Source organism: Galeopterus variegatus, unplaced genomic scaffold (genome assembly GCF_000696425.1).
Source record: "Galeopterus variegatus unplaced genomic scaffold, G_variegatus-3.0.2 Scaffold9361, whole genome shotgun sequence".
NCBI lineage: Eukaryota > Metazoa > Chordata > Mammalia > Dermoptera > Cynocephalidae > Galeopterus > Galeopterus variegatus.
This window is the reverse complement of record NW_007735472.1, coordinates 36417-49710: the sequence shown is the minus strand read 5'-3', so window position 1 is coordinate 49710 and position 13294 is coordinate 36417. Positions and strand designations below refer to the sequence as shown.

The following is a 13294-nucleotide window of genomic DNA, read 5'->3' as shown; positions in this document are numbered from 1 at the left end:
CCTTTCTTACATTAGATTTAGTTTGTTTGACAGAGAAATAACATATATATGATTTTTCTTTAATACCAAATAATTCATGAAATAAAAGTTGCACAAAATTGGGGCATAAGTTAAACTGCCTCTTTTTGGTTGATGCAGTTGTTATTTTCCAGTTCAATGCTGTCTCACATATTTGAAAAATTTTTAAAAATTCATTTAAAGCAGGTTCTTAGAAAAGGGTATGCTTCTGATAAGTGTGCGTGAACACAGGTGCCAAGGTCGTTCATCTCTAATTGTGCACGTGCTCCCTGGGGCAGCTCCAGGAGTGGGCACAGTAAGGGAAGGGGGCAATCCTGATCATGTCCTTCACGTTCATTAACATCAGCCCATCAACACTGAAGTACCCAGTTTTCCAGCAAATTGGCATCAAACTCATTTCTTCAGTACTTTTCCTTATAAAATCAGAGATGCGTTCTCTTGGGGGAAAATGAAATAGAAGTAATCCCTAGAAAGTAAAGAGTGAAAATTATTTTCAGCAAATAACTAATGATATTACTCAGAACATTAACAGACATTCTCTATGTTTTAACAGTAATACTAATGCTAATTTTTTTGACATTTTTGTCAAAATATGCACAAATAAAAGCATAAATAGAAAGTTGTGTATAACTCTGGCCACAGAGCATCAGTCCCATAGAGTAATACTAATGCTAATTTTTTTGACATTTTTGTCAAAATATTCACAAATAAAAGCATAAATAGAAAGTTGTGTATAACTCTGGCCACAGAGCATCAGTCCCATAGAATGACTTTCATAATAAAAATAATTAAACAAACAAACAAACAAATAGATGTACATTTTAGTTTGCCATTTTCATGTTTCCTCATAACAGAGAAAATTGGGTCTCGAAACCCTGGGCTCCGGGAAGCATGTGCATCTTCCTGCTGCATGGACTGAAGTAATTTATCTGGCTCAATGTAAAGGAGAAATCCAAGATGGTATGTGCTCTAGCTAAGTGCTTCTTAAGCATCCTCAGTGTTTTCTGGATTAGCAATGAAAGCAAAATTTGAGAACTTTAATTTTTAGAAATTGTGCTGGAGACAAGAAAAGTTTGCCATTCTCTATTGAAATATTTTATAATGTTTCATAATGAAAGTTCCTTTTGTAATTTTGAATTTATGAGTTTGACTGCTCAACTTTTTAATTACAAAATTGTTTCAAAAACTTTTACTCATCATAGTCTTTATTACTTTCTCTAAAATTAGTAACTAATTAAAAAGTAATATAAAATGTCATTTAGTGATTTCCAATTACAATAGGCACTATACTTTAGAGAAACTTATTTCTGCATTTTATATTTCTCACTCATAAAACATTAATCAAATGGCCAATTGTTTTTCACTTATTTTACACAGTAAGCTTTTACTCATTACCTTGTCATTTATCACTTCATTTATATGTCTCTTTTAAAGCACCCTCTAACAGTATAAAAAAGAAATTAAATAACATTATTTTTAAGGGGGTAAAATTCCTACTGTCCTAATTGTCCGAATTCCTAACAAATATCCTAATTGTTATGTATGTGCCTTTTAAAATGAGTTTTAGAATGTTAACTACATGAGGTCCCCATGTAAATTGGGTTTTGTAGTGCTGTCTGGCAGCTTTCAAGCAAGAAAGGAAGAGTAAGAACTGTTTTGTATTTAACTTGCCTTTATGATCCTTCGTCACAGTGCCATCCACAGCCTGACATCTATTAAATGTCTAAATGATATTGAGGTAAACATTCTTACTTACCAACAACCAGTAGCCACTTGCTTCTCATTGACAATTAAACCTCAGTTTTGTTCAGGCATCCCACAGTCATGTGATTCAGAGAAGGACTGGCCCTTGCCCAGCCCCAGAGAGTGAATCATGGTTGGTCTAAATCAATTATGGCAATTCCCTTTTGTTTTCCAGGGATTGGATTAGGGGTAGTTGTAGGACATGGTCCTGGCCAAAGGGATGTTAAGACAGGTCTATTTGGAACACTTTTTGTTGATTTGTTTTTGAAAAAGACATGCTTGGGAAGAAAGCATCTCTCCCCTCCCAACACCTCTTTTTATTCCTCTCTAGTTTGCTTGGTAAGAGCACAATGCCTGGAGCTTCTGCAGGCATCACAGTCACCATGTACATCAGGGAAACTAGAAGATGAAATAAATGTGCGTACAGAGGGCAGACGTATTAGCCTTCCCTGGAACCTTTCCAACTCTGATCTTGTGAAATAATAAACATCCTTATTCTGAAGCCTTTTTTTATTGAGTCATCTGTTACACACAGCCAAAAGCATTTTAACTCATTCAGATATTGAACTCCAAATAACATCCTATAAATATACTTTCTTCTCACCATCTTCATTACTGCAATACCCCCCTAACAGGTGTCTTACCTGTAGTCTTGTTCACTCCTCATTCTATAGTCCACCCAACACTCAGCAGTGACCATTCAAAGCTTAGGTAATTTCCAGTGGCTTCTGAATATATTTAAAATGAGCCCTAATTCCATATCCTGGCCTACAGTTATCTGTATGATCCGACTGCTGGCCATCTCCCTGCTTATTCATTATGCTCCAGCCATACTGGCTTCTTTCCTGTTTCTTGAGCACATTAGGGTTTTTCCCTTCTCAGGTCCCTGCATTTGCTTTCTTCCTAAGATATGTTACATATCAGCTCCTAAAAATGTTTGTAATAACATGAGGTGGTATTTTCTGTAGGCCCTTAGCTCCATATTCTTCCTTTTTCAGCTCTGCAGGGGCCCTGTTTCCTCTGCCTTGATTTTCTAATCTTCTGCTCTTATCTTTTATGCCATTTGTCTTTGGAATTTCCTTTCATCATCCAGTTCTGTCCTATTTCTCCACCATTATGTATGTGGCCTGGTGATCTATTTAGCCTTGTCTGTAATAGCTGGAGCTCCTTGGGCATTTCTCTCTCTCTCTATGCAGTCTTTCCAACGTGGTGACTTCTGAGTCCAGCTCCTCGGAGTTGGACCTCCTACATGGCAGCTTAGGATTCCAAGCTATTATCTTGCAAGACAGAGATCCAAGTGGAAACTGTATTGCCTTTTCTGATGTAGCCGTGGAAGTCACTCAGTGTCATTTCTGGCACATTCTACCATTTGAAGCAGTTGTTAGGCCTGCTCAAGTTTAAGGGGCAGGGAGTACAGACTTTGCCTGTTAATGGGAAGGGTGTCAAAGAATTTGTAAATATGTTTTAAAACTGCAATCTGCTTATGGTAATTGAGCAATTAGTTAATTACAAAAATTAATTATAGCATGTAGGAAAACAGGATGACTTTTTAATGATGGAATTTATACTATTTAATATTTCAGAAGCTTTAAATATGCTTTATGCTTCCCTGGACCATGCTTGCTTTGATTATGATCATCTGCCTGCCTTATTTTTTATTGCGGAATCACTTTTATACAGACTCTGTTGTGACGCATTTCAAAAGGCATACTTATATTCAGTTGAAATACAGCTGGCAAAGGTATGTTTTAAATTTATTTTTATGTGTTCAATGTTACATGTACTACATGTAATTACAGGACATCTGTTTTAGGATCAAAATAGGATATTCACTTTGGTTATGGAATATTCTCTTTGGTGGAAGTTTATTTTAATCTTCTGTAAATGTAAATAGTACATTCTTGCTTGATAGCCAAATGGAGATAGTTTGAGAAAATATAATTTCACCCACTATATAAGAAAACAATATTTAATTAAAAATACTTATTGTTTCTCTGAGTATACACCTATATAGATTTTTTTTCTCCATTTTACAGATTTTTTAATGCCACTTCCTTTGCCATTTGAAATAGCTGACAGATAACCTTAAATGGTTGCCCAACTTGAGAAGATGAGTTGTTCTTTTAGTATTGTATATTGCTTTAGAACTATAAAGTGGGAACTATTTTTACATAGCTTATGTTTTATCAGATCTTGGAAGTCATATGGTTCCACTCCCTGTAATAATCATGGTTGACTGCTGAAAAATTTATTATTAGTCAAATAAATTTAGCTTAACTAATGCTTTTATTGCAAAGAAAGAAAAGAAAGGCTACAAGGGTTTCTTTAAGATGATTATATGTATTATATATATAATATATATGTATATTATTTATATTTCTGTATTTACATGCTGCATAATGATGTTTGCATCAATGACGGACTGCATATGTGATGGTGGTCCCATAAGATTATAATAGAGCTGAAAAATTCCTATCGCCTAGTGATGTTGTAGCCATAGTAACTTTGTAGCACAAAGCATTACTCATGTGTTTGTGGTGATGCTGGTGTAAAGAAACCTACTGTGCTGCCAGTTGTATGAAAGTATAGCACATACAATTATGTACAGTGCGTAATACTTGATAATGATAATAAATGACTATGTTACTGGTTTAGATATTTACTATACCATATCATTATCATTATTTTAGAGTGTACTCCGATTTATAAAGATTTTTAAAAAGTTAACTGTAAAACAGCCTCAGGCAGGTCCTTCAGGAGTTATTGCAGAAGAAGCCATCGTTACCATAGTGGACGAAGGCTCCCTGTGTGTTATTGCCCCTGAAGACCTTCCAGTGGGACAAGATGTGGAGGCGGAAGACAGAGATATTGACAATCCTGCCCAGGCCTAGGCTAACGTGTGTGTGTGTCTTAGTTTTTAACAAAAATGTTTTAAAACTAACAGAAATAAAATAAAAAACATTTAAAAATAGAAAAATCTTATAGAATAAGGATATAAAGAAAGAAAATATTTTGTACAGCTGTACAATGTGTTTATGTTTGTTAAGCTAGTATTACAAAACAATCAAAAAGTTTAAAAAGTTCAGTGTTTACAAAGTAAAAAAGTTACAGTAAGCTAAGGTTAATTTATTATTGAATGAAGAAAAATATTTTTGTATAAATTTCATGTAGTCTAACTGTGCAGTGTTTACAAAGTCTATAGTAGTGCACAGTAATGTCCTAGGTCTTCACATTCACTCATCACTCACTCACTCACCCACCCACTCACCCAGAGCAACTTCCAGTCCTGCAAGCCCCACTCATGGTAAGTGCCCTATACAGGTGTACCATTTTTTATCTTTTATACCATATTTTTACTGTACCTTTTCTATGTTTAGATATGTTTAGATACACAAATACTTACCATTGTGTTACCAATTGCCTACAGTATTTAATGTAGAAACATGCTCTACAGGTTTGTGGCCTAGGAGCCTTAGGCTATACCATACAGCCTAGTAGCGTAGTAGGCTATACTATCTAGGTTTGTGCAAGTACACTCTTTGTTGTTTGCACAATAATGAAATCAACTAACCATGTATTTCTCAGAATGTAACCCCATTGTTAAGGAACACATAGTTGTACATACATATGTATATATATACACACATGCACAAACACACAGAGATACACAGAAGGATACTTCAAAAAGTTCATGGAAATTTCCACAAAGTTTTTGAGGTACCCTCATGTGTTTTTGTATGTGTGTATATAAAACAAGTGTAAATGATTGTGCAAAAATTTATTTTTATTTTTCAATTTTGATTATGAACTGTTAGAAAACAAGCATGAGAGAGTATTTATGAATCAGTCCATCAGTAGGGCATTTTGGGAAGATAACCATGTTTTAGTCCTTATAAATCAAGACTAGGAGCTCTCTGACATGTTTGGGAGTAAAAGACTTATGGAATCCAAGCAAGAGCAGGTAGAGAGAGCACATAATAGAAATTGACCATGCAAAAAACTAAGGCTTTGTGCAGAAGAAGGATTGGAGGAAAAGAATCAAAGTGTTACCAGTAGCTGTCTTAGAATGGTGAGATGATGATTATTTTTTTTCTTCTTTCTTTTTTCTGTATTTTTCCAAATTGTCCATTACGGACATCTATCTATCTATCATATATAATGGAAAAATATAAATATAAATATATACATATATGTAAAAATGTAAATGCTAAATATAAAAGTAAACATTTGTGTATAATGGAAAAAATTAAATGGAACAAAATGGAAAAAAGTATGGAATAGAAAAACATAGAGCAAGTCTGGCTTTTCTGTCCTTTCTTTTATCTCTTTTAGTGACTTTTCCCCACATATTGCCTTGAAAAATAGTTTTAAAATATAGTTTTATTCTTTGAACCTATTGCTTATACTTTATACATACCATGACATTTATTTCTTAGAATATTTCTATATCTTCTCATCTATAAGGTTGGACAATTTGTGCAAGCTCTTACAGAAGCTGCCAACACTTAAACAGCACTTAATTATGTGCCTTGCTTAATAATAAATGCCTTAAATATATTAGACATATTACCTCATTTAATTCTCACAACAATGCTAAGAGGTATGTGCTATTATTATCCACCACTTAATAAACAGAAAAACTGTAGTATAGAAAGTTAAAGTGACTCACCAAAGGTCTCAGCCCAGAAAAATCTGAAACCCAGACAGTGTGGCTCCATAGTCCAGTGCACTCTCAGCCGTGATGCGACGCATCTACCATGGCTCTCAGACTTACTAATTTTAAAGCTTACCCTTCATTGTTCTAGCTAGTGTAAACTATGAGTAGCTAGTGGAAGTAAGCGTTGTCTAAATCTATAAATACCTTTGATTCCAGGCAAGAAACCACTTCAGCTGTCCTCCTTGCCTTTGTGGAATTTTTGCTATGTATCTGAAAGCCCTTTGGAAACCTCCGTTTTGCTCTTTGGTTAATTAAAGGGTATTGCCATAGAGGCACCACCCGCCTCTATATGTATCCTTTTGTTCCTCCTCTGATGAAGCAGCTCAGGACTGGATAAAGCCAGAAACATGTGATTCCCTAATACTATTTCCTTTCAGATTTTGTGTATATTCTTTCCTTTTTATCAACCATTAAGTGTAGAATCTTCTTAACTATTAAAGTCTGCTAACAAGTGTGGAGAATAACATATAAGCAACAACAGTTTAATGTATGTTAGATGGAAATATAAACAGTGCTCTTCAAGCTTCTGTGGAAAAAACATAAAACACATAACCAACTGGTAAAATATGACACAGGATAGATATTGTCCAGCAGTTCTATTTCACCATCAGCTAAAGAAGCCTGAGAAATGAAGAAAAGAGATGTAAAGAGAAGGCGAGAAAGAGGTAAAGGCAAAAGGAAGGAAAGATGGGAGAACAGAGAAAGAGAATTGGACAGAGATTCAGTCTAGGAATCTCTGAGTTGTGAAGCTACAGAAAGGATACGTACACTATTGCCACATAAGAGCGAGGCACAGAAAGTCCCAGAATTCCTTAGAGATATGGAAAGGTAGATTTTTCAATAAAAATAGGGGCTTCAGAATATTACAGGTGAAGCCTTTTAAAACTATTTTTTCCAAGCATAGTTATATCTAGAGAGAGACTCTGGATTAGGTGAAATTTATTACTAATTTGGGACATAATGCAGAGGTTATTCATACAGATATGCTTTTCATGTATTTTCAATTTTGTTCCATGTTAAGCTTTTGAACAATAATTATCTCTAATCACTTGAAAAAATCCTAAATTATTCCCCTTCTGATAGATTTTCCCTCATTTTCAATGACTTTGGAAGTTGATACCTTTAATACTCTCATCTGGAATATTGCAATATTCTTTTAAATAGTCTGCTCACCTGCACTTTGTTCTCATTTAACTTCAGTCTCTTGGAGAAGTGCAGTGCTATAACGAAGTGGTCTATATGAAGGGACACCTTATGCCTTAAAAACATTTTATTTTTATTTATTTTATAAATCTACAATTGGTGCATGCTTATAATTTATGGATATATTTACAAATATTGATGGCATATTCTCTAAATTTATTTTAATGATAGAGATTTGTGATTAAAAATATTTGGAAATCACTATTATAGGAGAAAGTTTATGCCTTTTGGAGCAATATACACAGTCCTGGGTTGATAGTCCAGTAATGCCACTTATCCTTGGGGGAAACTCTGAGACTTGGTTATTTTATTTTATTTTACTTTTAGTTTTACACGTATGTCAATAATACCCTGCATTGCTATTAAGAAGATTTGGAGATACACACACACACACACACACACACACACACACACTCATGATAGTGAAAGCTGTTGCTATTATTAAGTTCTTCTCTATGATTTAGCAAATTCATCAACTTGTATTTCTTTTATTTCTATAGTTTATACTTTTTTCTAATTTTCTGTGAAATCTTGCATACTATATATTTTTACAAGCATTCCATTTTCTTCAGTGTATGTAAAACAAACTATTTTTAGCTATACATGTATTTTACATTTCATAGAAGTAAGATTTTACAATGCTTATTTAGTAATAACATTGGGAAATTGCTTTTTCTTTCATAAGATAATAGGGAGTTCAGTACAGCATGCTATGTGCAAGCAGAATCTTTCTCAACACTACCTAAAACAATGTTTTTTGAACTGTTCTGATTGAGACCTCTAGGAAGAACTACGCTTTGCATTGTGATCCAGCACACACATAATATGAACTCATTTATATACTGAAACAAGGAACTGTGCAATATACTGTAATGTTTTCTCTCCTCTTTCATTTTATTTAAAAATCCCCTCTCAATTGATTTCACAACTCACTTAAGGGGTATGACTTGCAATTTGAAAAATTCTGTTCTGAAGGATATAGAACAAAGCAGCATTCAGTATTGGTCATTACACGTAATGTAGTGATGATTTATATAAGTCATTTGGCTGAACTAGCATTTCAATCTTGATATAAATGTTTTAAAGCTATTTCAAAAACATAATATTGATTGAGTTTGAAATTGTTTTATCAAAAGTAAAAGTAATAATAAAATGGTTTATTTTCCTTCTGGTTTTCAAACATTTACTGAGGCAACACAAAATGCCTTTTTCTTTTATCTTTTGACAGATTGGCTATTTGGTCTTCTTACGACTTTTTATATTTTTCCTGCATGGTCACCTGGAAAGTTTTAAACAACATCTCCTTAGGCTTCAGCCATATTTATATGGTAGAGTATCTTTTATTTTTTACACTTATAAATGTTTTATGTTATATTTTGAGAAGCTTAGACTGTCACTATGAAGAGCATGAGCTACATTTTATTTTTCATGAAAGATAACAGGTGCATTGTTGAAGAGCACAGCTTTTGGGCCAGACTGTGTTTGTTCAGCATTTTTTCCCCTACATACTTATCATTTCTTTGTGGTGAAAACATTTAAAATCTACTCTTTTAGCAATTTTGAAACGTACAATACATTGTTATTAGCTGTAGTCACCATGCTGTGCAATAGATCACTAGAACTTACTCCTCCTGTCTCACCGAAACTTTGTACTCTTTGGCTAACATCTCTTTTCTCCACTTCACTCCCCACTCCAGCCTCTAGCAGCCAGCATACTGTTCAGCTTTTTATTTTCTTACTTACCTAAGTGTATGACCTTGTTTGTAAGCCAGTTTTCTCATCTGTAATAGTATCTACCTCACTGGATTTCAAGAAAATTAAACTCCTCTTTTAGTAGGAAACCCTAATGGCAAAGTAGATGCTGGACTGGAGTAAAGAGAGAGTGGGTTCAGGAGTCCAGTTAGCTATGACTTTAGTAGAAGAAGAGAGATTAAAGATGTGAACTTTTACAATGGGAATGATATATAGAAAAATCATTTTGAAAAATGTTTAAGAGATAAAGACTGGACTTGGTGATCAATAAGATCTAGGCTATATGTAAAGGAAAGAGAAATTCAGGAGGAAGCCGAAGTTTTACGTATTGAATAGTAGGGTTGAGATGGATAATGATGCTCTAAACTGAAAATTTTGGACAAATATTGGACATATTGAACTTGAAGGTCACTCAGGTATAAGTACCCAGCAAGCAGTTGAAATCATAGGTTTGGAACTAGCGAAATAAGTGAAGCCTGGGATATAGATTTGACAGTAATCCGTGTTAATGCAGCTGAGATAACCCGAGGGCAGGGTGGTGGGGTGGGGAGAAATTGATTCTAGGAATAGAATCCTGGAGAGCACTAACGTTTAATGGATGATTGGAGTAACAGAACCTATGAAAAGAATTAAGGGAAGTGAGAGGAAGTGATGGCATCCAAGGAGGGAAGCTCAAGAAGATCACCCTTATCGAGAGCTATGGAAGAATTAAAAACTAGGATGTCTCAAAAGTGGTGATGGGTGTCTGCCATTGGAAAGTCATTGCTGATCTTAGGAGCATCCCCAGTGGGAGGGGGAAGTGAAATTTAGATTAGTGGTAGACAAACAGTGAGAGAAATTTTGAGCATCAGGCTAAGATTATATGCAAAAAGCTTAGATATAATTATTTATATTGACATATAAATATGTCAACAGTTGGAATGGAAAAACAAGGTCAAAAGAAGAGAAAGGGTAGAATCTCTTCTTTTGTAGGATAAGTGAATGAGAGACTCAAGATAAAAGAAAGAGAATAATACTTTATGGAAAAAGTCATGGAGGAGGAAGTAGAAGGGATGTGCTTTGGAGACCGATCAACTGGCAACACTACTACACGTCCTTCCAGGGTATGAAACCAAGAGGAGGCTGTAGACTGACAGAATAGGAATTCTTTCCTCTCATATCACTTGTTTTGATTTCTTCATTAAATTATAAATCCTCTTTTTAACTCTTCACAGTGTTCACCATAGTGACTTATCAAATATTCAGATGGTGGTGCCAAATACATTTTGAAAAATTATTTAAATAAAACCTCAAGTTCTTATATTTGCTTATTATTGTAGGTATGTCTGAAGAAAACTAACATCTTTTTTTATATGAAGATAAAATCCCAAAAGTTTGCCCTCATACCAAATATTGTTACGTAGAGCCTTAGACTACATGTCTATCTTCAGAAACAGGCCTTTTTCTACCTGCGGCTATTAGCAGCTGCTACCTCTGCACATAGACATCCACTAGAAGAATGGTCATTATGAATTTGTCCATTGTGTGCATGTACTGAAACCAAAAGATTGTCTGAACATTTATAGAAAAAACAGTACCAAAATGGTTCTGTTAAGTATCACACAATATCACACGTAAGTATCATGTTAAGTACCACATAAGTCTTATGTTAAATGACATAATTTTTGCCTATGTTTAAAATATGTACTTTAAAAAAATCAGTAATATCAACATCTTGAAAAGGAATATGAAAATGTTGGGTTAGAAGGAATGTCATTGATTTGTTTGTAGGATTATAATTTCAAAGTATCCATGATGATTAGAGTATCTATTATAAATTGATTTATTTTCAGCTGGAAGCTTTCAAGCATTGTTGAGCAGTAACTATATTTAATTGGCATTCAACCATTATGCAGTTGCTATTCTGAATTATATGAACTCCCATGTATGAATTATTTACCTTGTTGTTTTCTAATACACCACCAGGGGGCATACATAACATTATAAATCTTGAATAGATGGGGAAATGTACAGTAGCTCCCGCATCTGAGAACTGAGTTTAATTATAATTTGATAACTAAGACAAATGAAGCACAATGCAAGATATTAATGAAATATTTCTCACAAATTATTTTTCTTACAATAGCACTTTCTCTCTCTGGAGCATCATATCACAAATATCCAAACATCTTTTCAAATGTACAATTCATCCTGAAAACCTCGGAAATCATATGTAAAAGAGAACTCCCTTCTGAATCAATTTTTGGTCCTATGGAAAATAAGGAAAGATATGAGAACGTAGATTCTGATACGGTGGGTGATCTGATATGGCAGGCATATCCTGTTGCATGATGCATCATAAGATTACTATGATTAAATAATTGTGCTTGTCAGTTTAGTAGGCATTGCTGAATATGAGTTTATCTGGGGAAAGGGTTGAACAGCAAAGATACAATTTCATGCAACCATATGCACATTTCCTGGGTGGTAGTTAATAGGACAAGTAGTGGGACATCAATATGTAGCACTACTACTTAAAGTATAGTAATGCCTTCTTCCTTATAGGTCCATCTCAGCTTTTTAATGAAAAATTGCAACATAATTTAGACCAACTTATAAATGAACATTTTAAAGATATTACCTTTTTATTAAAGGGAAATTGTGTAAAGTGCAGGTTTCATTAGAACAAGTGTAATATTTTATGCTTTCATAACTCATATGTAATACCATTTGATATGCTATTAACATCGACTGAAAACTGTTTTTTAGTAGTTCAAATTAAGGAATTAAAATAATCCCCAGTATATAAAAAAATCTCTTAATTTTTTTACTCAGATATTAGTGATCAACTTTAGAGGAAACTCTCTGTCCTAATTATATAATTACAGATGGTCTCCAACTGACAATGGTTCAACTTAAGATTTTTTGGCTTTACCTTGGTGCAAAAGTGATATGCATTCAGTGCACTCCTTGATTTGTGATGGAGTTACGTCCGGATAAACCCATCATAAGTTGAAAATATCATGTGTTGAATTTTCAACTTACGTTGGGTTTATTGGGGCATAACCCCATCGTAAGTCAAGGAGCATCTGTACTTGGTATGTAATAATTATTTAAACACAAGCACAGTAAGCCATAAAATTGTGCACATACCGTAGAGACTGATGTACTTCAGAAGGCAAACTGCAGTCTCTGGGGTTAAGAATATCTTTATTTCCTTTTCTCACTTTTTTCCGAAAGAGAGCAGTGAGCATAGCAAAACCTTGATTCTTTTATTTTTTAATTTTTTGTTATACATACTCATTCTTTTATAGTTTATAAATAGAAAATGTGTTTTTATAACAATATCTAAAAGAGGAAAAAAATACCTTTAACATAATGCAAGTTGAAACATCTAACGAAATTTAAGGAAGGTTTTCTTTTTAAATAGCTTTATGTGTCACCTCACAGTTTTCCCATGCTTCCCTTGGGCCCTCTCTAAAATTAGCTACACGTTAAATATATAGGGGGAAAAATTAACCACATCTATTTGTAATCTTTCTAAGCTTAAGTGTTTTCTCTTTGGCACATTACTGATGAACCATTTATACAAAGAGCGACATCTACCAAATAATTTGAACTTTTGGGTTATAATTACTAATGAACACAGATTGCTCCATGCAAAAAAGGGATCTTGCTTTTAAGTTTAAAAAGTGTTTTAGGGCCGGCCCAGTGGCGCACTGGATAGTGCGCCGCTTAGGAGGCGCGGCAGCGCATTACTAATGAACACAGATTGCTCCATGCAAAAAAGGGATCTTGCTTTTAAGTTTAACAAGTGTTTTAAAGGGCTGGCCCGGTGGCGCACTGGATAGTGCGCCGCTTGGGAAGCGCGGCGGCGCTCCT

At 34.3% G+C, this 13294-nt stretch overlaps 1 protein-coding gene across 1 annotated transcript in view; it reads left to right on the top strand.

Moving 5' to 3' along the window:
• TMEM232 (transmembrane protein 232) overlaps positions 1–13294 on the top strand; it is a gene marked incomplete at both ends in the record, with an annotated part of 37532 nt that overhangs the window by 801 nt on the left and 23437 nt on the right. Inside the window, 4 exon segments of the mRNA XM_008593579.1 lie at positions 873–978; positions 3345–3502; positions 8910–9009; positions 11559–11725. Of these exon segments, the coding sequence (XP_008591801.1) occupies positions 873–978; positions 3345–3502; positions 8910–9009; positions 11559–11725 (531 nt within the window).